At 38.8% G+C, this 27,817-nt stretch overlaps 1 protein-coding gene across 1 annotated transcript in view; it reads right to left on the bottom strand.

Moving 5' to 3' along the window:
* GUCY2C (guanylate cyclase 2C) overlaps positions 1 to 27,817 on the bottom strand; it is a gene marked incomplete at its 5' end in the record, with an annotated part of 66,803 nt that overhangs the window by 30,254 nt on the left and 8,732 nt on the right. The window contains 9 exons of the mRNA XM_084878281.1: positions 2,847 to 2,958; positions 3,681 to 3,766; positions 10,468 to 10,600; positions 12,998 to 13,100; positions 15,998 to 16,094; positions 17,793 to 17,914; positions 19,139 to 19,354; positions 22,331 to 22,395; positions 23,770 to 23,882. Of these exons, the coding sequence (XP_084734407.1) occupies positions 2,847 to 2,958; positions 3,681 to 3,766; positions 10,468 to 10,600; positions 12,998 to 13,100; positions 15,998 to 16,094; positions 17,793 to 17,914; positions 19,139 to 19,354; positions 22,331 to 22,395; positions 23,770 to 23,882 (1,047 nt within the window). The remainder of the gene's footprint in view (positions 1 to 2,846; positions 2,959 to 3,680; positions 3,767 to 10,467; positions 10,601 to 12,997; positions 13,101 to 15,997; positions 16,095 to 17,792; positions 17,915 to 19,138; positions 19,355 to 22,330; positions 22,396 to 23,769; positions 23,883 to 27,817) is intronic.

The raw sequence follows: 27,817 nt of genomic DNA, 5'->3' as shown, positions 1-27,817 counted from the left end.
ATAAATACTTAGAACGCAAAGTGCAATGAATGTTTTCGGTTGGCTTTTAAAACGACCTCACCAAAAGGACTGTAATCAAAGCTACTTAAAATTTTATTCTCTCTCTCTTTTGTCCAGCCGGCGTTGGTTGAGCATAGACCTATGAACACTAGGATATCAGGGTTTGATTCCTGGTCAGGGTTGTAGGCTCAATCCCCAGTGTAAGGCAGCCAATCCATGATTCTCTCATCGTTGATGTTTCTGTCTCTCTCTCCCTCTCCCTTCCTCTCTGAAATCAATAAAAATGTATTTAAACATTTTATTCTGTCAAATTTTCTCATTTGCAAACAGTGTGTGTAGGGGAGGGAGAGTGGGGAGAGAAGAGATAAACCAAAGAACTTCTATGCTAATATGCATAATCCAAGGACACAGACAACAGAATGTTGAAGGCCTTGCAGTGGGAAGTAGGGGTTCAATAGAAGGATGTAAAGGGGGGAAATGAGGGACATCTGTAAAACTGTCAACTATAAAAAATATATCTACCTATAAAAATAAAAAAATAAATAAAACTTAGGAAGCTTGAAGATGGTTCTAGAAAAACAAACACACACCTTGCTAAAAAAATCACCTTTAAAAATCAATAACAATAAATCTGAAGTCAGCTCATGATTATTTATTGTTTAGAACAATGGGACCCCGCACTTCCCACCTTCCTCTTTGCTTTAGTCAGCTGCTCATGCCTATTGAATAAACACACACTGAGATCATTTTAACTAAACTTGATGCATAGAGCTCAAGAGGACTAGAAACAGAGCTATTATAGCTTTAACATAAGCAAACTCATGAAACCAGAACTGTTCTCTTTAAGTCAGGTAAACTTTTCAGACTTTCTGGTGGTGGAATAAGATTGGGATAGACATGTTTCTAGTTTAAAATTTTTAGTATTTAAAAATGGTAAGTTACTACAGAGTCATTATAGAAAATTAAGAAAAACATAGAAAAGCAAGAAGAATCTAGGATTCTATTACTCAAGAGGTTTAATATCTTAGCATGTTTTTATACTCTTATTTCTACACATTGTTTTACAAAGTTAGAATCTCATTAACTAAAAAGCTGTATTTTCCTATCTACACTAATGAGAAAGATGCAGTACCTTTGCAATGCCCACCAGCCAATCAGATGTGAGTATGCAAATTAGCACAATAAAAGATGGTGGGTTAATTTGCATACACAGGCACTGAGTGGCTGAGGGCATTATGCACCACCCTAGCCACTCCAGACCTCTGGGCAGTGTGGGAAGGCAGAAAGGTGGCTCAGGGCCAGAGCAAAGGTAGAAAGACGGCTTGGGCTGGAGTGAAGGCGGTGCCGGCAGCCTTTGGAAGGAAGGCCAATTCTTGTACGAATCTTTGTGCATCAGGTCTCTAGTTTATATCATAAGTTTTCCCATGTCATTTAAAATTCTTTTAACTTGGGCCGAAACCGGTTTGGCTCAATGGATAGAGCGTCAGCTTGGGGACTGAAGGGACCCGGGTTCGATTCCGGTCAAGGGCATGTACCTCGGTTGCGGGCATATCCCCAGTAGGGGGTGTGCAAGAGCAGCTGATCAATGACTCTCTCATCGATGTTTCTAGCTCTCTATCTCTCTCCCTTCCTCTGTACAAAATCAATAAAAATATATTTAAAATTTTTTTAACTTGGGATGATGAACACACAATATAGTGTGTAGGTGATGTGTAATAGAATTGTGCATCTGAAATCTGTATAATTTTGTTAACCAGTATCACTCACCCCAATAAGTTAAAAGAAAAATATCTTTGTAATAATAATGAGTATTTTAGAAATATATCTTTATTAATTTCAGAGAAGAAGGGAGAGGGAGAAAGAGAAAAACATCAATGATGAGAGAGAATCACTAAATGGCTGCCTCCTGCATGCCCCCCACTGTGGACTGAGCCTACAAACTGGGCATGTGCCCTGACTGGGAATTGAACTATGACCTCCTGGTTCATAGGTCAATGCTCAACCACTGAGCCATGCTGGCTGGGTTGTAATAATTATTTTTCATTTCTTGCATGATGTTCAATTTATGATTATATTGTAATTTTGTTAGTCATTTTATTCATGTTATTTTATTTATTTATTTTTTGCATCTTTGGGCATAAATATCTGTCCAAATTTAAACTTTTTTTTTTTTTCAAAAAAGTAAATTAGTAGCATGGAATAGCTATTCAATGTGATAAGCCTTGTCCAGCACCATCAAGTATAGACTGTCCTAAGACCTTGCTGCCAGGTCTACCGTGCTGGTCCTGTTGAGAGGGAGCCAATGTCATACAGCTGCATTGACACTGTCATGGGTGAAGGCTTGGGCCTGGTAGGGGTTTCATGATAAGACTTTATTGTGAGTAGGTGGGTAACCATCATTATAACCCAATTATGTGTCCTATGAGGGAATGGGGGAGACTTTGGAGGCTAGGTTAGGCCTGCTGACATCTAATATATAAATTCCCTGAGTTTACTGTATTATAGTAAAATATAAAAGGAGTAAGAATATATTTCATTTTTCCAATTGTCAAACCTAGTTTTCTACAAGATAATTTATTTCAATGGGAGGGTATAACAGATATTAAAGATAGGTATGCTAAGTTAGAATAGAAATTGTTTTTGGTGTTTGATCAGAACTGTAATGTCATTCATTGTATGGGGAAGTAAAGTCCACATTTATAAACCGGGAAAATATAATTCAGACATCAAATAAAACAAACTAAACAAAAAACACAGGCTAATTGCATAAACTAAAGAGCTTACTCTCCTTATCAGAAAACACACACACAATTTTAAGAACAGAAAATTCACTAAAGATATCTTACCATCGTCTTCAGTATCATTAGGAAGTCTCTGGTTCTTCCAGATGAAATTGGGGCTGTTACCCACTGGATTAGTGACATTGGTGTGTGTGTCATAGGTCAAAAGTACACTGTACTGTGTCAGGACATGAAAAAGAAGAAGGATGAACAGAAAAAGATTTTAAAACAAGTTCTGATGAAATTGACCATCCTGTCCAATGACATTTGAATTTCATAGTAGCATTCTCAGTGAAACAAGATAATGTTAATCAGCCATGGGGGAGCTTGTTAGGATTCATTATTGCTTCACAGCACGAATATTGATTTAAGCTCCATGTGGGTCAATTAGTTTTATGACCATATACTATGTCTACCCAACACAGGTCCTTGGATCTTTAGAGAACTGGCTCAAGCCTTTCATTTTACAAACGTTAAAATAGATGCAAAGACCAACAGACATATGAAAAGATGCTCAATGTCACTAATCATCAGAGAGATGCAAATTAAAACCAGAATGATATATCACCTCACACCTGATAGAATGTCATCAATAAATCGGCAAACAACAAGTGTTGGTGAGAATGTGGAGAAAAGGGAACCCTTGTGCACTGTTGGTGGGAATGCAGAGTGGTGTAGCCACTATGAAAAACACCATGGAAGTTCTTAAAAAAAAATTAAAAATGGAACTGCCTTATGACTCAGTGATTCCACTTTTTGGTATTTATTTGAAGAAACCCAAAACACTAATTTGAAAGAATATATGCAGCACTATGCTCATTGCAGCTATTATTCACCTCCCAAGTTATCCCTCTCAGCCAATCACTTCAACCCAAGTTCTTGATAAGAAGTCAGACATACTTTGTTGGTATCCAAAGAGGCATACAGAAGCACCATATTTTTGTCGATATCCCCATAGATGTCCAAAGTCACAGGGCCCGTATACCCTAGAGCAAAATCACAAAGAGTTAGAGGCATTTGTTAATTTACTTACTGAAAGATCCTGACAGAAAGTATAAAACAGGTTCAAATTTCTTTATGGTACTGAAAAATTGTGATATAAATGATCTCATCTGAGGGCACCTGGACTTGTCCTTGGCCCTGAAATCTCTGAAGAATATTTTTATGAGTGGTGTTATTTAGTTAGAGGAAACATCTTTTTCATTGCATTTAGAGTGGCTCTATATATAATAGATTCCTTTTCATTATTGGTGAGAAATTTTTGCTAAGCATATTTACTAAACTAGTATCACAGTGTGTAGGTCATTGCACAATCTAACTTAAGACTGTAAGAAGATCAAAATCCATTCGCTGTCATGTGATGTTTGAAGACATTGAGAAAATTAAGTTTTTTATGTCTTGGTTCCTCATCTATGAAATAACAACAGTACAACGAACTTATGAAATGGCTGTTTAGATAAAATATGTTGAAATATCAGCAAACTCATATGGCTTAACACAATAGCTAATATTTATTTTGCGTTAACTATACCAGTCTCTGTGCTAAGTGGTTTATATACATTTATCATTTTATTCTTCCTAAAATACCATGATACAGAAAATATTATCTCCACTTTATTGCTGAGAAATCTTAGGTTAGAGATTTAAATAACTTGCTTCAGGTTTTTCAGCTAGTAGATGGCTAATTTAGGACATAAATGTTTATTGGATCAGAGAAACCAAGATGGCGGCCTAGGTAAGCACCTAAGCTGCCACCTCGCACAACAATTTCAAAACAACTACTAAAAGATAGAATGGACATCATCCAAAACCATAGGAAAGCTGGCAGAGTGGGAAATCTACAACTATAAAGAAGGAGAGAGGCTTACGGATGAAATTGGGAGCTGCAAAGTGCTGAGGTAGGGAGACGTGTGTGCAGAGAGGAAGGGCGCCCAAGTGCCTGGCTGGCGGGAGGGGAAAGAAAGTCCCTAATTGCACTGAATCCTTTCCAACTGTACTGAACCCAACCCCAGCCAAAACCCTGTGAACCCAGGCTCATAAGGGTGGAGTCCGGACTGTAGAGAAAGATATCTGGAGTCTCAGAGACTGGGAGACTGGGGGAGCCGGGAGCCACAGTGTGCAGGGTCTACAGTCTTCCGCTTGAGTGTGCTCAGAGAGGTCTGACAGAGGAGGTTGCCTCAGCCTCTCCATAGTGGAAGCAGTCAGAAGCTCCACACTTCAGAGACCCAACCCAATTCCAGGTGAGCCCCTGGGGTACCCACACTCTTGCACGGGGAATCTGAACTGTCAGATGGAAACTCAGGGGAGCCTCGGAAGGCAGAGGTCAGGTGGAAACTCAGGCGAGTGCACAAGGGCAGGGCTAACGGGAAGCTAAGACTGTTAGCTCAGCCCTGAGACTCTTTCCTATCCAAGCTGAGCACAGAGGTTTTTGCAACTTTGCAAGTCTGATCCTATAAGACTGTCTCCAATACGGAAGGTATCCTGGAGTAGACACAGCTGATACTCACATCCAATGGGCCTGGAGGTCAATTCCTCCCAGTGATACCAACAATAATCAAGTCTTAACTACAACAAGGCTGTTAACGTAGTCCACAAAGGGGAGCACCAAGAGTGTCTACCTCAGATAACGGGGGAGGCTAACCCCCTGGGCCATATAGGACACCAAACACACAAAGCGATCCTACCAACTTTGGGAAGCAGCAAAAATGCCAAGACAAGGAAATAGATTTCAAACAAAAGAGATGGAGGAGAACAAAAGACTGGATATAGAGTTCAAAACCATGGTTATAAAGTTTTAAAAAAATTTCCTAGAAAAGGCTGATAAATTTAATGAGACCCAACTAGAAATTAAACATAAACTGACTGAAATAAAAAATATTATACAGAGATCCAACAGCAGACTGGAGGAACACAAGAATCAAGTCAAAGATTTGGAATACAAAGAGTTAAAGGACATTCCTCTGGAGAAGCAAGAAGAAAAGAGAATCCAGAAAGTTGAAGATAGTGTAAGAAGCCTCTGGGACAACTTCAAATGTACCAACATCAGAATTATGGGGATGCCAAAAGAAGAGAGAGTGCAAGATACTGAAAACCTGTTTGAAGAAATAATGTCAGAAAACTTCCCCCACCTGGTGAAAGAAATAGACTTACAATACAGGAAGCGCACAGAACCCCAAACAAGAGGAATCCAAAGAAGACCACACCAAGACACATCATAATTAAAATGCCAAGGGCAAAAGACAAAGAGAGAATCTTACAAGTAGCAAGAAAAAAGCAGGTGGTTACCTACAAGGGAGCACCCATACAACTATCAGCTGATTTCTAAACAGAAACTATGCAGACCAGAAGGGAGTGGCAAGAAATATTCAAAGTGATGAATAGCGAGAACCTACAACCAAGATTACTGTATCCAGCAAAGTTATCATTCAGAATTGAAGGGCAGATAAAGAGCTTCACAGATAAGAAAAAGCTAAAGGAGTTCATCACCACTAAACCAGTATTATAGGAAATGCTGAAAGGTATTTTTTAAGAAGAGGAAGAAGAAAAAAGATAAAAATTATGATAAACAAATACATATATATCAACAAGTGAATCTAAAAATCTGAGGAACAGCCGAAACTGGTTTGGCTCAGTGGTAGAGCATAGGTCTGTGGACTGAAAGGTCCCAGGTTCGATTCTGGTCAAGGGCATGTACATTGGTTGGGGGCACATCCCCCCGGTAGGGGGTGTGCAAGAGGCAGCTGGTCGATGTTTCTCTCTCATTGACGTTTCTAGCTCTCTATCCCTCTCTCCTCCTCTCTGTAAAAAAATTTAAAAAAATAAAAATTTTAAAAATTTGAGGAACAGAATAAACTGCTGAATATAATACAATCAGGGGCAAATAAAGGGAGTGGATTGACCATTATCGGGGGAAAGGGGTGTGGGGGGTGCAGGAAGGAACTGGATTAAAATTGTACACCTATGGATAAGGACAATGGCAGGGGGGAGGTAAGGGTGGGGTGGGAACCAGGTGGAAGGGAGCTATCGGGGGGAGGGGGGGAAGGAGAAACAATTGTAATAATCTGAGCAATAAAGATTTATTTAAAAAAAAAGAGAGAAAACATTAATTTTATCATTGCCCTTGTTCTGTTTTATACTATACTTTTTGAAATAAAGCTACGGTTCTATGAAAAAAAAAAAAATGTCTATTGACTCTAAGCCTATTAGTGCCCATTAAGATACTTGACCAAGATAACAATATGATAAAATTAATTAAAAATGCACATAGCCCTGGCTGGTGCGGCTCAGTTGTTTGGGTGTTGTCCTGTGCACTGAAGGGTCACCAGTTACATTCCTGGTCAGGGCACATACCCAAGTTGCTGTTTCGATCCCTCGTCTAGGTGTCTGAGAGAGGCAACCGATTGGTTTCTCTCTCACATCAATTGGTTTCTCTCCCTCTCTCTTTCTCTCCCTTTGTCTCTCTCTAAAGTCAATAAAAACATCTTTGAAAAAAAAGAATGCACATAGGATGATACCGAGAAGATGGTAGAGTAGAAAGCACCAGAAATCTAATTTCCCAATGTAGACAACAATTTCACTGGCAAAATCCATCAGATATAATTATTCTGGAACTCTGAAGTCTTTCAAAGGTTGTAACTTGCAGGGAAAGGCTGAGATTTTTTTTTTTTAATTGATTTTTTTTACAGAGAGGAAGGGAGAGGGATAGAGAATAAGAGACGTCGATGAGAGAGAATCATCGACCAGCTGCCTCCTGCACACCCCCCACCGGGGATGTGCCCCCAACCAACGTACATGCCCCTGACCGGAATCGAACCTGGGACATTTCAGTCCACAGACCAACGCTCTATCTATCCACTGAGCCAAACCGGTTTCGGCAAGGCTGAGATGTTAAGTTGTGATTAATTTTCGCCCTCTCTGACTCTTAGCACAGCAGCAGTGTTTCCCCCCACGCCTCAGCCCTGTGGCAGACAGCTGTGTGTGTGTTCCTGCAGCAGTTCACACACTGCTTGCAGGGGCCAGGATGAGCAAAAAAGAAAGACCCTGCTGTCCAAGATATTGGGGATCTGTGCTCTATTTGCTAATTGTTTTTTGTGATCTCCGAGGTGCAGACAAAGTAGTGGCCATTATTGCTGCACCTTCCCATTTTTGTAAACCCCACTCTTCTACTAACATGACTTTCAGGGGGTGTAAGGGTTAGTGCCCCTTATACTCCCTTTCTTTTTCTTTTTTCTTTTTTCCTCCCTTTGAGGGACAGACATTGGTAGCTAGGATATTCAAGCAACTGCACTGGCATGCCCAGGAGAAACCAGAAGCTCAGAAAAGAATTGAGAAGGCCTTAAGTTTATTCCTCAGCATAGCGACAGCCCGCAAACAAAAAGCAGAAACAAAACCCAGCGAACCCTGGAGAATGGGAAATTCCTCAGAGGAAAATTTCTCATTCCCCATGTGATTTTCAGAATTATCATGTTATTGTATTCAAATGTATAGTTTTCAGTGACAACAACAAATCACAAGCACGCCCTAGCTGATTTGGTCAGCTAGTGGATAGAACGTCGGCCTGCAGACTAAAGGGTCCAGTCAAGGGCACATAATCCAGGTTGTGGGCTTGATCCCCAATAAAAGGTATATAGGAGGCAGCCAATCAATGATTCTCTCTCATCATTGGTGTTTCTATCTCTCTTCTTCTCTCTTTCTCTCTGAAATCAATAAAAAAAAATATTTGAAAATAAATCACAAGGCATACAAAGGAAAAGGAAAATATGGCCCATTCAAAAGAAAAAAAGTAAGATATCAGAACTGTCCCTGAAAAAGACATGATGGTGGATCTGTTAGACAAAGGATTTAAAACAATGATCTTAAATATGCTCAAAGAACTCAGAAGACATGGATAAATTCAAGAAAACAATGAAAATAACACTAAAGAGAAGAAAATCTAAAACATAAATTCTGAAAATAAAAAGTACAATAACTGAAATGAAAAATTCACTAGAGGGATTCAAAGGCAGATTTGAGCAGGCAAAAGAATCAGCAAACATGAATATAGGACAATGGCAATTATTGAGTCTGAGGAACAGAAAGAAGAAAAGATTGACTATAAGTGACCCATGGAACATTATCAAGCAGAACAACACAGGCAGAGAAGGAAGAGAGAATATTAGAAGTAATAATGTCCAAAAATGTCCCAAATTTGATCAAAGACAGGAATATAAATATGAAAGCAGCTCAATAAACTTCAAGTAAGGTGAATTCGGACACTCACACCAAGATACACTATAATAAAACTGTCAAAAGCCAAAGACAAAGAGAATTTTGCAAGCAGTAAGAGAAGTGTTTTGTCACATTCAAAGGATACTGAATAAGATCTTAAGCTTGTTTTTAACTACAGGGCCTGTGTCCATAGTTTCTCATTAGAATCTTTGAAGGCCAGAAGACAACAGGCTGATATATTCAAAATGCTAAAAGGAAAAAAAAACAACTATCTACTAAGAATCTTTTGTGGCATTTACAACATGAATTGAACCTTGAGGACATTATGCTAAGTAAAATAATACAATCACAAAAAGAATAATACTGTCTGATTCCACTTATTATGAGATATGTAGAATAGTTAAGGTCACAGAGACAAAAAGTAGAATAGTGGTTGCCAGGAGGTAGGAGTAGGGAACAATGGGTAATTATTGTTGAATAACTATAGAATTTCAGTTTAAAAGATGAAAGTTCTGAAGATTGGTGATAGTTGCACAGTGATATGAATGAACTTAATAATACTGAACTATACTTAAAAATGATTAAGATAGTATATTTAATATGTGTTTTACCACAATTTAAAAAACTGGGGTGGGTGCAGGGAGAAAATGTACATAAAGTACCTAGAAGAACTTGAGACACAGAAGAAAAATCAATAAAACAGTATTCCTCCCTCCGTCCCTGCTTCTTCAGGGCTTCAGAAGTGATCTTTTCCTATCCTTGTCATATCCTGTCGACACTGATACAGCCCTCTAGCTTTAGTGCTGGGTGTCTGCCACCCTCTGAAGTCAAGAGAAGAATCACTCTGCAGTAGGATAAAAATTTGTCAGAGGAAGGATTTAACTAAGACAAGTTAGAAAAGTCAACTATCATTTGTCTTTTACTTAATATACATTAATCTAAAAAGACATCTTTTTCATGGGATCTGGATGAGGTCTGGGAAATGAAAAGGAGCTTCAATAGAAGCTTGTGTGGAAAGGAAATGCTGATTCCTATAGTTGAGATGGACAAATGTTGAGAAATTTTGGATGGTATTGTTGTGAGAGGTTTTGAGTTGGAGGGGTCCCTGATTTTGGAAGGACAGAAAGAGAAGTTTGGAAGGACCCTAACCAAACCACAGGCATTTTTCTTCTTGATAACTTCTAAGCACAGTCAGGACATCTTAGCTCAAAATGATCTGTGATGAGCTTGTTCATAACTACAGGGTCTGAGTTACATGCTCTTTCCTTGATATTCAAAGATTCTGAAATTCTAAAGCATAAACTGGAGTCTAGTTATTGATAATAGTACCCCTAAACTCTATACAATGATGTCTACCTCCCATTAAGTTCAAAGGTATTTATCAGTTGATCCACTTATTGCCAAACCCCGCTCTTTGCTTCCCAGCTTTCTGTAGAGAATGTTCATTAAGTGTTATTGTTTGCTCTTAGGGGACCAGTACCTTCAAAAGTGAGGTTCCTGAAAGCATGAGCAAGTTCATCGGTGTTAACATCTTTTCCATTTCCAAGAAATGTCTTTAGCACATGTCCAAAGAGCAAGATTCCATTCAAATAGGCAAGAGAAAAGTCATTTAACTCCTGAATGAGAAAGAAAAAAAATCTTAAAATGAGTTCCAAAAAAGAGATTATGGTCTTGAGCCTGGAGCAAAATGCTCTTGGGGTCAGCAGGGTAACTGAAAGGGTAAATGTATATTGGGGGAATTGTAGAAATGGAGACTTTTGGATAATACCCTGTTTCCCCGAAAATAAGACAGTGTCTTATATTAATTTTTCTCCCAAAGTTGCGTTAGGTCTTATTTTCAGAGGATGTCTTATTTTCGGGGAAACACGGTACTTTCTTGGGGTGGGACTCTTTATTATCACTATGTCACAATTCTGCCTTCTCTTGGGATCAATAAACCGAGAACACTGCCTTCCAGGAAGTAACTGAAAGCAGTTGTACTTCTTTCCCATGAGGAAAAAATATCTCATTTCAACCAGGAAGGCAAACATACAGCATTTTCATAATTCTTATAAGATTTTACAGAAAATTAATGCTTGTAGTTTAATATTTTCCTTAAAGTATAAAAGGGAACAACCACAAAAACATCTCCCTGCCTTTGAGTATCCTGAATGGAACAGGAGGAGTTTTGATTGGAAGGTATTGAGCTTGCTTTGAAGGCAGTTCTTTCTCTTTATTTTTTTAAAGCATTATATTTTTATTGATTTCAGGAAGAGGAAGAGAGAGGAAGAGACAGAAACATTGACGATGAGAGAGATTCATTGATAGGCTGCCTCCTATACACCCCCTACTGTGGATCAAGCCCGCAACTCAGGCATGTATCCTGATGGGAAATTGAACCCTGACCTTCTGGTTCATGGGTCAACATTCAACCACTGAGCCATACTGGCTGGGCTGAAGACAGTTCTGATTGGGTGTTACTTCAGGCCATAAATGTCTGCCCAGGGGAACAAAAAAGAGAGGGTCAGGCCCCGGCTGGTGTGGCCCTGTTGGTTGAGCATTGTCCTATGCACTGAAAGGTTGCTGGTTGGATTCTGTGTCAGGGCACATGTCTAGGTTGAGGGCTTGATCTCTGGTAGGGGACATGCAGGAGGCAGTCAATTGATGTTTTGCTCTCAAATCGATGTTTCCCTCTCTCTGTCTTCCTCTCTCTCTAAAAATCAATTTTAAAAATCAAATAAAAATAAACAAACAAATAAGTAAAAGAAAGGGTTAAAATTCCCTTGCAAACAATTATATGCTGGTCTTCACAGAGTAAGACTATGGATTAAAAGCTCTGTGCCCCATTGAGGCCAAGTGAGTTCTGTCAGCTTGGGTATTTTGGATTGCACACTTTGCCAGACCCTAGAAGCTATATAAGTGATACCTGTGCAAGTGATACCTGAATACTATACCCCAAAGAACATGCGTTAGAAAATATAACAGGGGAAAAATAAAACACCTCTCATTGGTTTCAGTGTTTTTTGGCTGAAATCATCATTTCATGAGCTGAAAAGAATCCAGTTGAGACCCAGTCCTACCCAAAAAGGGGTGTGACTCCTAAATTTGGCAGGGTTGTAAAACAGAGGGCTTAGCGAAGCTATTGAAGGAAAAATGGTGATACTCCAAAGATACCCAGCTTTCTTTATAGAGCTCTTTGGGCCTGGCCTTTGCTTGCCAACCCAAAAGTGTTCATGGTCTTCAGGACTGCTTCTTCCCTCCTCTTCCCACCCCCAAACTGCTCTCAGGTATCTCTGAGTGCAGAATACATCCGATGAATTCGATCACATGAAAGTGCAGTGCATGACCAAGACCAAGTGGTATTAGAGTCATCAGGAGCCCCTCATTATAATTAGTTGACCATGATTTGATGTCCAATTGATGTCTTTTTTGGAGACAAATGCTAACCCAGATGAAATGCTGGGATGAGAGAAATAAACCAGGGCTCTCGTGGATCAATGTGGACAATGGTTAACCTAATCATAACAGATAACAATGTCTTTACTTAGGAATACAGGGATGGGCAAACAAAGTAAGTTTACAGTTGTGAGTATGCAAAACACAGATTTTATTCATGTATTATTGTTGAGTAATTATTGTATTTTGCACATGAACAGCTGGAAACCTACCTTTGCCCACCCCTGTGTATATCTCTAAAGATAGAATTTGATATTGATGTCAGCAGGAAGTTGTTTTAGAAAAACTTCACTTATTTTATATTGTTTATTTCTACCTCCCCTATCACTTCCATCCTGATGTTACAGAAGTGTGCACTGCTGTGCTGGTCTAGAGCCTAACACACTGACCCATAGTAAGAGTTTTTAGTAGCAGGAACCCTGCAATTACACCTAGTTGGTCTCAATTAACACTTGCTAAGTGAATTGAAATGAGTAAAAAAAAAATAATGCTCATCTCAGAATTTGAGTCCCAAATAGTAGAATAATATCTTAACTTTGAAGAAGAAAATAATAGCGTGCATATATAAAGCTTACCATTGGTAAATCACCAGGGGGGAACTCTTCAGGAGGCAGTGTCAAAACAAGGACATTTTTCATGTAGTCAGGGGCTGTGACATTGTCCATGAAGTAGTGGTCACTGCAATAAAAGCACAGTTTCTCATGAAAATTAGGCTCCTCCAAATAGAGAGAGAGAACTCCTACAATTTCACACAAACTAAAGCAGCATCCTTGAAATAGTTTAAAACGTTTTCTTTTTTCCAGTAACCTGCAAAACTTTCTACTTTCTCCATATAGGCTTATTTCCTTCTACACCTGCTAAGTTGAACAAGAGAAATTAGGCCACTGTGTGTAACATACACAAAGGGAAAAGATCAGAAGACAGATGCCACTTTTAGGGAAATTTGTCTGGGCTCTGGACATGTGAGCTAGTGGTTGCTTTCAAGACCTAATGACCCTTGGTTTATATCTGGGAATTTTCCTGAAGTGCACATAACAATTTAGAGATATTAAGATATGATAAAAATTAGGAGTTAAAATTACTTTTCAGATGGTAAAACATAAGGATGGAAGGGCTAAACCTTTTCTCTACCACTACTGTAAACTTCTTGACATGTGCTTATTGATCCTTGTATCCTCCACTCCAAGATAATAATACTTGTCTATTATTGGTATCTAGCTTCCCAAACATTTGAATATTTTAATAGGCCAAGAATCTAACATGTTTGAACTGCTAAAACTAGGCTGACCATCATTTCATATTCAAACAGGAGGTGAACACATCTATGCACTGAGAACTGTTTTGAATCGTTTGCTTATATTAGCACATACAATTCTAAAAGTACCCCGATACAGTGGACATTTTTATTCCCATTTTACAAATGAGTAGATTTAATCTCAAAATACTAAGTAATACCCAAGAGTCAAATGAACCAGAAGTGTCAGAATTAGAATTTGAATTCAAGTTATGTCTAGTTTCAAGTGAATCTCGTGATTTTCCCAAAACATAGTCAGGTGTCCTTCAGGAGTAGCGACAAAGGATTGCCAACACTTTGGCAGTCAATTGAGGGTTTGCTAAAAAGTAAAATTACACCAACTAAGCTACACTGAGGACTCCTTCCAGAGGGCAAAACAGTTACTGAAATGTGGTTGTTGGAATGAAATGCTGATAATGTGCCCTCCTTCCTGTATTCTGCAGCTAAAAAGTTAAACTGATTGAGTATCTTCATGAACAACTTATGGTCAACCAGGCCTCCTATTGATATGCTTCACTTCTCTTAACACTGTGAAAAATACATTTAGTGTGGGTGAAGTGACTAGGCAAACACAGGAAAGAGCTAATGCAGTAACAGTTTCTGGTCTGAACACAGAAAGGTAATGATTAATGATACAATAAGATAAGTGAAGTCAGATGATCCAGCTGATGGGGCAAAGGGCACAGCCACACCAGTGAAACCCTCTTTAAGCTTATTCTGACTCAAATATTACCTTGACACAGTTAGTCTCCACATGAGTGGTAAAAGATGAGTGGTAAAATGAGGGATGTGATAAAAAGTAATTTCTGTTGCCCTAGCTGGTTTGGCTCAGTGGACAGAGTGTTGGTTTATGGACCGAAGGATCATGGGTTCAATTTTGGTCAAGGGAATGTACCTTGGTTGCAGGCTCAATCCCTGGCCCTGGTTGGGATACCTGCAGGAGGCAATCAACCGATGTTGTCTCTCTCACATCGATGTTTCTCTCTCTGTTTCCCTGCTTCCCTTCCACTCTCTGTAAAAATCAATGGAAAAAAAATATCCTCAGGTGAGGATTAACCAAAAATAAAAATAATAAATAAATAAGAGTGATTTCTGTTTTTTTTTCCTCTCTCTCTCTCTCTCTCTCTCTCTCTCTCTCTCTCTCTCTCTCTCTCTCTCTCTCTCTCTCTCTCTCTCTTTAGTTCCAGAGAAATGCAGAGGAAAAGATCACTACCCAGTGATGATCCACAGTAGGCAAAGGATAACTGTATAAATTAAATTCATTTAATTGGAACTTTTCTCACAACAAAGGTGGCTAATGGAAAAATAATCTAGAATCAAAGGCCATTAGCATTTGAAGGCACAGATAGGGCACACATTCGTATAGATAATATTATTGGGTTATAAGTTGATTTATCACAGACCTTAAATACAGGCTAGACTCCAGGATGAATAGACATGTGGGTTTAATGGGATTTTCATAAAACTTTGTTATTTAGACTTGATAGTGATGTCAAAGAAATACATCTCCACTAAGGCCACAATTAATTAAAAAAGAATGAGGTCATCAGAAAAGGAATGAAACATAGATTAAAATATTATCATCATGCCGTAGCCCCATGGTTGGCAAACTGCGGCTCTCAAGCCACTTGGGGTTCTTTGGTCCCTTGATTGTGACTCTTCCACAAAATACCACGGCCTGGGCGAGTCTATTTTGAAGAAGTGGCACTAGAAGAAGTTTAAGTTTAAAAAATTTGTCTCTCTCTCTCTCTCTCTCTCTCTCTCTCTCTCTCTCTCTCTCTCTCTCTCTCTCTCTCTTTGTCACTTGAATAAAAAAAAAAATTAAGAACCAAAAAATAAAAAAATAAAATAAATAGCCACCTCTTCTAAGAAAGAAGTATATAATAATAAATGAAGTGCCTTTTGACACTTTAAAAAAAAATTGGCTCTCAAAAGAAATTTCAATGGTTGTACTGTTGATATTTGGCTGTTGCAGACCACTGCCTAGCCGGTTTGATTCCAGTCAAAGGCACATACTTTGGCTGTAGGCTCCTAGCCCTAGGTGTGCAGAAGGCAACCAATTGATGTGTCTCACTCACATTGATGTTTCTCTCTGTCTCTCCTTCTCCCTTCCATTCTCTTTAAAAATCAATGGGGGAAAAAACCCTCTGGTGAGGATTAAAAAATATATTATCACCATACTGAACCCTATATGAGGCTGTGCAAAGCAAAGGCAAAGAGAATGCGCCTTTTGGAAATCCTTGGAGTATTTTCTTTCTGAAAGGAGAAGAATTATACCTACTTAAATAGATCCACTAGAATAATGACAGTGTCTTCAGCCACTTCTCGGTCACCCTTGATGGAGGAGATGATGTCTGGTGTACCACACACAATAATCACTGAGGAGAGAGAGCAAGACAAATATAGAATGATATACACACAAACAGAAAGGGAACCCGATGCCTGAATTTAAACTCAGTATGTCCGCCGGGACCGGTTTGGCTCAATGGATAGAGCGTCGGCTTGGGGACTGAAAGGTCCCAGGTTCGATTCCGGTCAAGGGCATGTACCTTGGTTGCGGGCATATCCCCAGTAGGGGGTGTGCAAGAGGCAGCTGATCGATGACTCTCTCTCATCGATGTTTCTGACTCTCTATCTCTCTCCCTTCCTTTCTGTACAAAATCAATAAAATATATTTAAATAAATAAATAAATAAATAAACTCAGTATGTCCATGATATGTTTGTGTTAAAACTAACACCAATTCCTCAAATTACTACCTCCCCTTTTCTTAAATTTATAGTCACAGAGTCAGAGTAGACATAAATGGAATCTTAAGAATGATCTAGTCCATTCCCTTAATTTTATTGATTTAAGGAAATCGAAGCCAAGATGTCAAAGGGTTAATCAACGAGTAGATGACAGAGGTAGCTCTACTATTCAAGCTTTATGAGTCTGGGTCAGTGCTTATTCCATTATACCACACTGGAGTATTACAAAGACTATTTTCGTTGGTAACTATTTTCATCTCACCATTTGTAAAGTGGTTGGAAAAGATACAAATTAATGTGAGAATTTATGAAGCTTTCCTAAGCAACTTTCCTTGTGGGCTTTGTAGCTTCTTCACTCAGATGTTAGTCTTAGTGATCTCAGTGACGGAGTCCAATCCGATTCTATAACTGCAGCTACACTTCCCAAATGCATGACTTTATGAGTAAGAGGAATTGGGAGATACTTTATTAGATTTTTAAAAATATTGTATTGCCCAGTTGAATTGTAAACCCCGTAGGAACATGAATAATTTAATACTCCATCCCCCCCCCATATCTTTTTTTTTAATTTAAATTTTAATTAATTAATTAAATTTCCCTTCATATCTTGATCAATGTTTTGCAAATGGTAGGTTCTTAGTTTGGTAAATGCTTAATAATGTAGATAATGATTTGAGTGAAACCAGGAAATCCTGCCAAACAATCATTTTCCCATAGGAAATTCCCTCAGTTGATTCCTTTACTCCTGATGTATTCTAATTTGTAAAGAGAATTCTATGAAAAATGAAGCAAATCGCTTAATAACTTAGAAAGGATGACTTTTATCCCATGAGTGTTTCACACTTAACTTGTAACTCAGAGATCTTTAGGCAGGTGAGGTACTTTGTTTACTTTTATAATTTTATGTGAGGCTAGATATCAGTAAATATATCCTCTTAGTCATGAGTACAGCAGGGTTCAGAATGTTTGAGGAATTGTCACGAATCCAATAACATACTGAATTGAGGTGAACTTAAAAACCAGTTTACTGTGATGATTGGTCATAATGTCATTTTGGTTTATAAAATAGGATTTTAACATCATCATTACTTTTATGAAGTTAATATATTTGTTCAATGTCACTTTTCTAATTTCTCCCTGAGGATAGAGTTTTAATCAACAAAAGAAACAATATAATGGAATTGCATGCAACTACATATTTCCCAAAAGATAAGAAGTAAATTGAGGTAATAATGACAACTCTGTCTGATAGATTTGTCAAAATGACTCATAAGGAAGTGGTAGTTGTGAGGAAGAAGTTGGCAAAATTATCTTCATGTCTTCTTACCATTGCTTTTCCTATTCTGGTCCATTAAGATTTTCTGAAAATCAGCCTCTCCTCTCAATACCTCTTTGAAGGTAAGTTCCTGTGAAAAATACGAAACTCCGGCCTCCAGAGCATTGAGGTACCTAGAATAAAAAATAGAGAAACTATAGAAATCCAGCTTTGTTTCTTCATGGCCTTCCATGTCATATGCTCATGGCTTACAGATTTGTTCTGGGACTCGTTAATCAAAAATTCACTTCTGCTATTAACACAGTAGATAATACACCTCATGAGTGTGAGCATCTAACTTAGTGAAAGTATTGGGGAAGTTTTAGGGGATCTTCATGCACATAATAGAGATTTGGCGGGTCCCTTATAATGGCTTTCTGCTATTTGCTGAAGAAACCAGGCCCATTATCACAGATAAGTTGAAACCTTTGAATCGACAGTACAAAAATTCCAAGTTGATAGGAATAATTTCTCCTCCTGTGTGGAATGAATTTATGTGTGTTCTAAGTTCACCCCAAAGTTTCTAGGATGAGGCCTTTGGGTTGATTCTTGTAGTTCTGTAGATGTGCAATCCCAGTGTTGCCCTACTTTTAGTCTTCTGCGTACTTACATAGATAGAGACTACAGAACCGAGAAGCATCCTGGCTCTGTAATAACCTGATAAAAGGATCCTCTCTGCTATCTTTGCTGAAGGAGAAGGAACTTGCAATTTTAATTTAGCAGTGGTACCTATTATCCTGTTCTCTGTTCACCTCCCAACTTACTCTTCTATGAGAGAAACGGTTTCTAACTAATTGTATGTATAGGCAAAATGCACATTCTCTGGTATGTCTTGCACAGTAATGTGAAAGCATTAACTTCTGGTTTTCATTTCCTTATCTGTAAAATGGGGATCATAGTATCTGTTCTCTTTTCTTCAGAGGGTTTACTGTGGAAAATCAATAAAACTATCTTGGAGGTACTTTGAAAACTACAAAAAGTTTGAAAATGCAACACACTGCCGAAACCGATTTGGCTCAGTGGATAGAGCATCGGCCTGCAGACTGAAAGGTCCCAGGTTCGATTCTGGTCAAGAGGCAGCTAATCGATGTTTCTTTCTCATCGATGTTTCTGGTTCTCTATCCCTCTTTCTTCCTCTCTGTGAAAAATCAATAAAATATATAAAAAAAAAGAAAATGCAACACATGCTGATTATGATAATGATACTATGTTTCCTTTGGTCCCTTTGCTTTTATTTGTAAGAGAGTGGGCTGGTGTCCACTCCCAATGCTGTAAGAGCGATAATAACCAGTGGCTGGCCATGAGTCTATGGCTTCTTTCTGTGGCAAACACTAGAGAATATTAATAATTCTGCTTACCATAAACAGTCCTCAGACTCGTTATTATTCTTGAAAAGATATGCAGTGCTCCAGGCATGAGTTTTGAATGACAAATTATTAGTCTTCCAAAAGTCAACCAAGAAGTGTGTCAACTTCCTGGCTGGAGACATCAACCTGGTTAAATTCTCTTTGAAGTCACAAGACAATCCAAAACTTCCAGCTGAAATCATGGGATATCTAAAATTTGTGTCAAGGCTATGCCAAGAGGTAAAAAAAAAAAAAAAAAAAAAAAAAAAGAAATAAATATCAGGGTTAACTTAAGTAGCACAAATAAGACCCCTCTTTAACCTGTTTCAGCAGGTGACCCTCCCACACAGGAGAATTTTAAAACAACATTTATTGAGCATATGCTAGGCTTTAAGAACACTTTAGATGTCTCCATGTGTCTGTGTCTTAGTTACTTAGATTAATTCTAAAATAAGTTGTCATTTGGGTTGTCAGAACATGCAGACTGGGACATATAAAAGTTGGGGAGTAGGGCTAGGAAAATAGAGGATGGTCCTTGATAGCTACCACAATTGTAAAGTCCAAAGGATGCCCTCTACACTTTTTTCTCCATTCCTTGCCTTACTTCTGGCTCTTCTGTAGATTATATTTGAGACAGACATTGCTGAGGATTTTAGTTTTCCTTCCTCTGCTCAGCACATGGACCTTCTTGTAGTTCCTTAAACATAACAAGCTTTATTATCCATCAGGGCCTCACAAATACCAAAAATGCTGTTGCCCTGTCCCTTTGGCTGACTCTTAATAATCCATCAAGTCCTAGATTAAGTGTCTTTACTCATCAGGAAAATTTCCTTGATACCTAAGACCAGGTAATTATTTGGGTGAGAATCTGTCTCCTCCACTAGATTGCAAGCTCCATTAAAGCCAGGGATCATGTCTTGCTTGCTCACCTCAGCATCCCCAGTCGGCCTGGTCCAGATGTAGGTGCCCAATATGTATTGGATAAAGGAAGGACAAGATACCCCCTTCCATCTTCAGTGTTCCACTGGAAGGTGTCACTGAGTGTTCTGCTTACATCTCAAACTCCTCATGTTCACGGCCAAATTTATCTTTTATTTCTCAGAATGGTTCCTTATCCTGATTCTCCCATTTCTTTTAGTGTTTTGAGATCTCAAAGTCTTTTTGACTACTTTCCATCTCTCACCCCAACATCCAATCAGTTATCAAATACTATTGGTTCCACCTTTAAGTATCTTTAAAAGTTATCCTCCCTGTGCATGTCAGCTGCCTTCATGCTGAACGGATCCCCCCTTCTCCCCTGCCAACAGTCTCTCCTTGTCTGCCCCGGTCTTTTCTGTACCCTTTTTTTCAATTATTCTTCCCAAAGTTAAACTGCTTCCTACCGTCCTTCCCTGCCCATCCTTAGTGGTTAATGAAATAGAACAAAATCTAATTAAATACAGCAAAGCACATGCAACTGATAATCTAGTTAAATATAACTCTTTCCCCCAGGACTTAAGACCTCCCAAATATGGCCCTCCTTCATTTTTCCTAGTTTTATCTCCATTATTCCGCTATATATCTCTTGCATGCCCATTAGTACAGAGTTTAACAAGTTTTCTACACTTCACTGCTTCTTTGCTTTTACACTTACTTCTTTCTCTGCCTGGCTGGGATGCTTAACCCCTCATCTTTACCCATTAATATTTTACCCATTTTTCAATATATAATTTCTATACCACTGCCTTCATGAAGTCTTTCTATTCTCATAGTGTAACTCTCCCAACCACAGGTGACCATTTCCTTCTGTGCATTCAGAGCGTCTTGTCTGTACTTCTCTGGTGGAATCTACTTCACTCTGACTTGCACTGGTCACCAGCGTCCTCATTACCTTCTCTATTGTCACCAGGCAGGGGCTAGGTTATTCTTAATTCTCTCTATATTAAATAAAATAAAAATGCTTCTTGTTTGTGTGGTCTGGCTGAGTGGCTGATCCATGAACCAGGAGGTGCCAGGGCACATGCCCTGGTTGTGGGCTCAATCCCCAGTAGGGGGAGTGCAGGAGGCAGTTAGTTGATAATTCTCTCTCATCATTGATGTTTCTATCTTTCTCTCCCTCTCCCTTCTCTATAAACTCAATAAAAACATATTTAAAATGGAAATGCTTCTTTACACATGGCAAGTCCTCATAAATGGTGAGTCCATTTTCTTAACCCCCCTTTTCTTTTGAGCGTACTCTATAGCATTATCAATAAGTAGTCAGACAAGACAACCATTAGGAATGAGTGCAAAGAACAAGATTCTGTATTTGTCTGCGTTTTGGTATGAGCTAAATAAATAAATAAATAAATAAATAAATAAATAAATAAATGCTTCTATGGTGTGTCTATGGTGTGCAGGGGCCCTGAGCACCTGTCTGTCTGCGGAGCTGGGTGTGAGGTGTGAGAAGAACAGTTTGCAATGGACATTTCAGAGGTCTAATGTTTGCCCTCCAAAGTCTCTTGCAAGGAGTTTTTCAGCACAGTTCTCACTGTGTAGGTGAGGGCTGATCCTTGATTCAAGGGAAGATTGTAACAGGTAAAAGAAAGGCATGTGGGAGGGATTTTGACTGGGGTTGGTGTAATCTGGAAGACCAAAGTGTCTGTGGTGATAAAATTAATGAATGGAGGGATAAGGGCGACTGTCCCAAAGAGAAGTATTTGCATTCAGGAATATACTGAAAGCTTCTTTCTAAGGTGATAAGGGCATCGTGCCAAGTACTTTAATATGCTATTTATAACCTTCAAATAATGCTATAAAATAAGTACCTTGCCACCTTCCTTATTCTGGCAAGCCCAGAGCTAAAACAGAGCCCTGCTCATGCCCTTGGGTGCTACCCTTTCTTTGTGTTTCCATACTTTTGTGAGTATTTCGTTGATTAAGCTCCTCAAATTATCCAAGTGCACTGTCTTCCCTGTTTCCTGCCAGAACTCTGGCTTTATACCATGTTGCTCCTCCAGCTTAGATGTTGGTAACTGCACCTGTGACTCACCCCACTCTGAGCAAAGGCAGAGTTAACTCAATAAAGGAATTATGGTTGTAAGACAGATGGCAGTGTAGGAGGGCCCCAACACCCCTGATTGTGTCGCCTTGACTAGACTGCTGTTTGATAAACTTTTTAACACGGATGTCATGTCTTGATTTCAATTCATAGTGGCATCAAAACAACAATAAAACACTACTTACTACATCTGGAAGGTGGAATATGTACACGAGGGCCCCATGAGGACACAACCCACCTCCTTTTGATTCTATAGGAGAAAAAAAGAAAAAAGAAAAAAACTAATCCTTAAAATGGAAATACACACACAAAGCAACAAACAGACAAACAAATAAAAAAGGAAATAATCAAAAGATAGAAAAGAAGTGGCAAGGGGAAGGCTCCCAGAAGGTTAAAAAGTGGACCACTTAAGGTGTTAGAATGCAGAGCAGAAGGGAGCCACATGGGTGCCTCTTGCTGGGTAAGGGGCAGCTAAGTGAGGAAGTGCTGTGGGTGGAGGGAAAGCTATTCCACTGAAAGTGAAAGTGAGCTGACTGCAGGGAACGTTTATCAAGAGGGAGATGCAGAGTGGAGGAAGGACTGGCAGACGAGCACAGATATAGTAGTGTCTGTCAGCCACATTCGAGAAAAAGTAGATTTGGAGGTCTCTGGAGGGAGTGGACAAGTTTTAGGGATAACTACAATATAGGGCTAAAGAGAACAAATGCAATGTGACCAGCTGGGCAATGATAGATCTTATGTTTTACTATTTCTCAAGGGGAATGTGATTAGGAACATTCCATCCTTGGTTTTAGAGAACCAGGTCATACCTTCCTCTGCAGAAATCCCGGGAGGAAGCACCTTAATTTTTCTTCCTCCCCTCCTAACCGTTCCTCTCCCCTCTCTTCTCCCTCCCCCCTCCCAGGACTGAGTGTGACTGCTCTAATCAGCCACCCCTCCTGGCCTGCGTGGAGCCTACCTCGGTGAACATGTAATGTTATTGATTAAAGCTTTGGAACCATGCACTGCTCTGTGCCTGGTGCCCTGTTTCACAGAGGGCCTTTTCAAAGATTTCTGTAGTAAAGGGGGCATCTCACACACCTACTTGTTCTAAGACCTGCATGGGGGTGGGGGTGGGGTGGGGATATGGGAGTAGGGATTAGACAAGAATCTCTCTCATCCCATTATCTACCCTTTGACATGACAGTTATTGTGTTAAAGTTAGGTTTCAGATTCAGATCTCATGCAGTCACATATATGGTGATGACTTGACACAGAGATCTCTGCTGAAGGGCTTTAGAATATATTTTTAACAGGGCACCTCAGGTATTTCTTGAGGGACACAAAGACAAACTAGTTAGGACCAACAGTTAAATTTTTAAAACATGCTTAAAACAAAATACAATAATTCCACTCCCTAACACTGAAAGTGTACAGATAACTAAGGTTCTTTCCATTTCCTGGATTCCTGGCGGGCCCTCATCACATGGGAAATCTATAGGGATAAAGTTAGAGAATTCTGCATTGACATCACTCATGGTTAGAGCTGATGTGAGAGATGCTCATGGACAGGTGCCCAAGGTTCACACTATGATTGTCCAGGGATGAGAAGGTGTGAGCTGTATCTACCCAGGCAGATACTCACTGCAATGGTCCTGAGTAGGTCAAGGCCTTCACAGGTGCTACTCCGACAGTCACTTGTCCTAAAAAGCGCATCCTCAGTACGGATAAAGGTAGCTTTCACAGTTGCATTTATTCCTGTTATCCAGAAAGGAGGAAAAAGAGAAAACTAGTGTTATTTTTTAGTAGTTCATACCAGTCATAAAAGTTACCTTGTGCCAATTGATCCTGGGGGGAAAATGGAGATCCATTTTCACGCTGAGAGATATTTGAGTTTGGAGTTCTTATATTACTCTCTGTCACTTTTTCTATCTCTGTCTCTCTGCTTCTGTCTGTCTCTCTCTCATCAGCTTTTATTTGTAGATAATTTACCACCAGAAAATCACTCATTTTAAGTGTACAATTCAATGATTTTTAGTAACCATATATTTATATGTATATATATTTAGCATATACATTTAGTATATATATATATATATATATATATATATATATATGAACAAAAATAGGTTTATAATTGTTCATATGCAAAGTAATACAATAAATAATAATACAAGAATAAACTCTATGTTTTGTGTATCTTCAACTGTAAACCTATTTGTGTGTGTGTGTGTGTATTTGCACAACTGTCTCACAATCCAGTTGAGAACATTTTCATTTTCTTCATCCTGCTTTTTATTATTATTGACTCAGCAAGTTTCCTTCCTGGGTCTGGGAAGTGTTAGGAAAGCAATGACAGTAAGAGTGACTTGTGCCCACCCATTCTGGACCAGAATCTTTAGATAATGGGTCATCTTCAGATGAAGGCAAGAGTATCGATGCTAATATCCCTGGGTATTGCTAGGCATCACATTTTGGAAGACAATGAAGAGATAGCAGAACCATTTGACTGCCATTGCAATTAGACAAGAAGAAGAAATAAAAGGCATCCAAATTGGAAAAGAAGAATTAAAATTGTCATTATTTGCAGATGACATGATATTGTATATAAAAAACCCAAAAGACTCTATCAAAAAACTAATAGAATTAATAAATGAATTCGGCAATCTAGCAGGATACAAAATGAATGCCAAGAAATCCATGGCATTTCTATACACCAGTAATGAACTCACAGAAACAGAGACTAAAAAAGCAATCCCATTTACCATCACACCAAAAAAATTAAGATACCTAGGAATAAACTTAACTAAGGAGGTAAAAGACCTATACGCAAAAAACTACATGACACTGAAAAAATAGATAGAGGAAGATGTAAAGAGATGGAAGAACATACCATGTTCATGGATTGGTAGAATCAACATCATCAAAATGTCCATACTTCCCAAAGCAATTTATAGGTTCAATGCACTCCCCATTAAAATACCAACGGCATATTTCACAGACCTAGAAAGAATTCTCCAAAAATTCATTTGGAACAAAAAAGACCCCAAATAGCCACAGCAATCCTGAGAAAGAAGAGTAAAGTAGGAGGGATCTCAATATCAGATTTCAAGCTGTATTACAAAGTCACTGTTCTCAAAACAGCCTGGTACTGGCACAAGAACAGACATATAGATCAATGAGATAGAATAAAGAATCCGGATATCAACCCAAATCACTATGCTCAATTAATATTTGACAAAGGAGGCACGAACATACAATGGAGTCAAGACAGTCTCTTCAATAAATGGTGTTGGGAAAATTGGACAGATACATGAAAAGAATGAAACTAGATCAACAACTTACACCATACACAAAAATAAATTCAAAATGGATATAGGACCTAAACATAAGGCGGGAAACCATAAAAATACTAGAGGCATCCTCAGGCAGCAAAATCTCAGACATATGCTGAAAGAACTTCTTCACTGATACTGCCCCTAGGGCAAATGGAAGCTAAAGAGAAAATTAAAAAATGGGACTACATCAAAATAAAAAGCTTTTTTACAGCAAAAGAAACCATCAACAAAACAACAAGAAAGGCCACTGTATGGGAGAACATATTTGCAAATGTTATCACTGATAAAGGTTTAATCTCCAACATGTACAGACAGCTTATATAACTTAATAAAAGGAAGATAAATGAGCCAATTAAAAAAATGGGCAATGGATCTAAATAGAATCTTCTCAAAAGAAGACAGAAGGAAGGCCAAGAGGCACATGAAAACATGCTCAAAGTCACTAATTATCAGAGAGATGCAAATCAAAACGACAATGTGGTACCATCTCACACCAGTCAGAATGGCTATCATCAACAAATCAACAAACAATAAAGGGCTGTCAAGGATGCAGAGAAAAAGGACCCCTCATGCACTGCTGGTGGGAATGCAGACTGGTGCAACCACTGTGGAGAACAGTATGGAGTTTCCTCAAAAAACTGAAAATGGAACTCCCATTTGATCCAGTAATCCCATTCCTAGGAATATATCCTAAGAAACTAGAAACACGAATAAAAAAGGATATATGCACCCCTATGTTCATAGTAGCACAATTTACAATAGCTAGGATTTGGAAACAGCCTAGGTGCCCATCAGCAGATGACTGGATCAAGAAACATGGTACATCTACACAATGGGATACTATGCTGCCATAAAAAGAAGGGAATCTTATCATTTGCAGCAACCTGGATGGAATTGGAGAAAATTATGCTGAGTGAAATAAGCCAATCAATGAAAGAAAAACACCACATGATCTCACTCATTTATGGATAATAAGGAACATTATAAACTGATGAACAAAAAGATAGATACAGAAAGAGTAAAGCAACAAACAGACCATCCATTTACAGTGGGGAGGGTAGAGAGATATGGGGGCGATAAGAGATCAACTGAAGGACTTGTATGCATGCATATAAGCAAAACCAATGTACACAAAACTCTTGAGAGGGAGGGCATGTATGGGGGAGGGGAGGGATTGGTAAGATATGTACACATATAATACCTTGATTAAAAAAAAAAATGAAAGAAAAAAAAAAAAAACCATTTGACCAAACTCTTCCTCTTGCATTTTGTTTTCCTTCCAATAAAAAATATTCAGGACAAATCTCTGGTTCCTAAGCAGAGATATCTGTCATGTTTTTGTGAAGCTCTTATTTAGGAAGCCTGGAAACCTCAGTTGCAAGTCTGGCAGTATGAGTGACTTTCTATGTGTTCTTGCACAAGCCCTTTTAATTTCTCTACTTGATTCACTCATGTAAAATGGTATTAAAAGCAGGTTTGTCAAATGTAATAATTTTTAATTCTTTTAAAAGATAGTATCAGCAATAGAAGTTTTTGTTCTCCTGAACATCCAAATTAGAATATTTTAAAAGATATAGACCTGTTCTTTTAGAAAATGTAAACATCTTTGCTCTTCCACAGCCACGTCAGAAATGTTTCTAAAAACTAAAAAGCATTTTATCTCTTGCCTTTTTAGTTATTGTTGTTAATTCAAGGATATTTATTTATGTATTTATTATTTATTATTTATTTATTTATTTATTTATTTATTTATTTATTTATTTATAGAGGAAGGAAGGGGGGGGGGCGAGAGAGACATCACGATGAGAGAGAAACATCCATTGGTTGCCTCCTGCATGCACCCTGACGGGAATCAAACCCACAGCCTGGGCATGTGCCCTGAGGGGGAATGGGGTGAGAGAACTTTGGGTGCATGGGATGCCAACTCACCAACTGAGCCACACTGGCCAGGACAAGGATACTTATTCTGCTACTGCAATTTGTTTAGAAGGAGGTCTAAATAAGAGATGACAGCGTGTTGTTCATTCAGACTAGGCAAATAGAACAGATCAGTGTAAATAAGACCAGTCAGAGAAAGCTAATGGAAGATGTGAGGTCAGTGACCCATGTGCCAGCCCTTTATAGCTTTTATCTTATTTAATTCCCATAACAATAGGGAGAATATAGGGCACATCAAGCCAGGAGAATAGTCTGAGTGAGGCTATGGTGGACCCACTGGAATGGGAGAATGCTTGTGGGGAGCAGTAGAAAATTGGGTTGGAGAAAGTCTAAGAAAGTAGCCAGAGGAGTCAGGAAGTGAAATGGAGGCACAGTTACATGATGAAAACAGGGCATTGGGAAGATGGCCACACTTTT

This window comes from Pipistrellus hanaki (genome assembly GCF_964339955.1).
Source record: "Pipistrellus hanaki genome assembly, chromosome: 3".
Classification (NCBI taxonomy): domain Eukaryota; kingdom Metazoa; phylum Chordata; class Mammalia; order Chiroptera; family Vespertilionidae; genus Pipistrellus; species Pipistrellus hanaki.
This window is presented reverse-complemented; position numbering and strand designations above follow the sequence as displayed.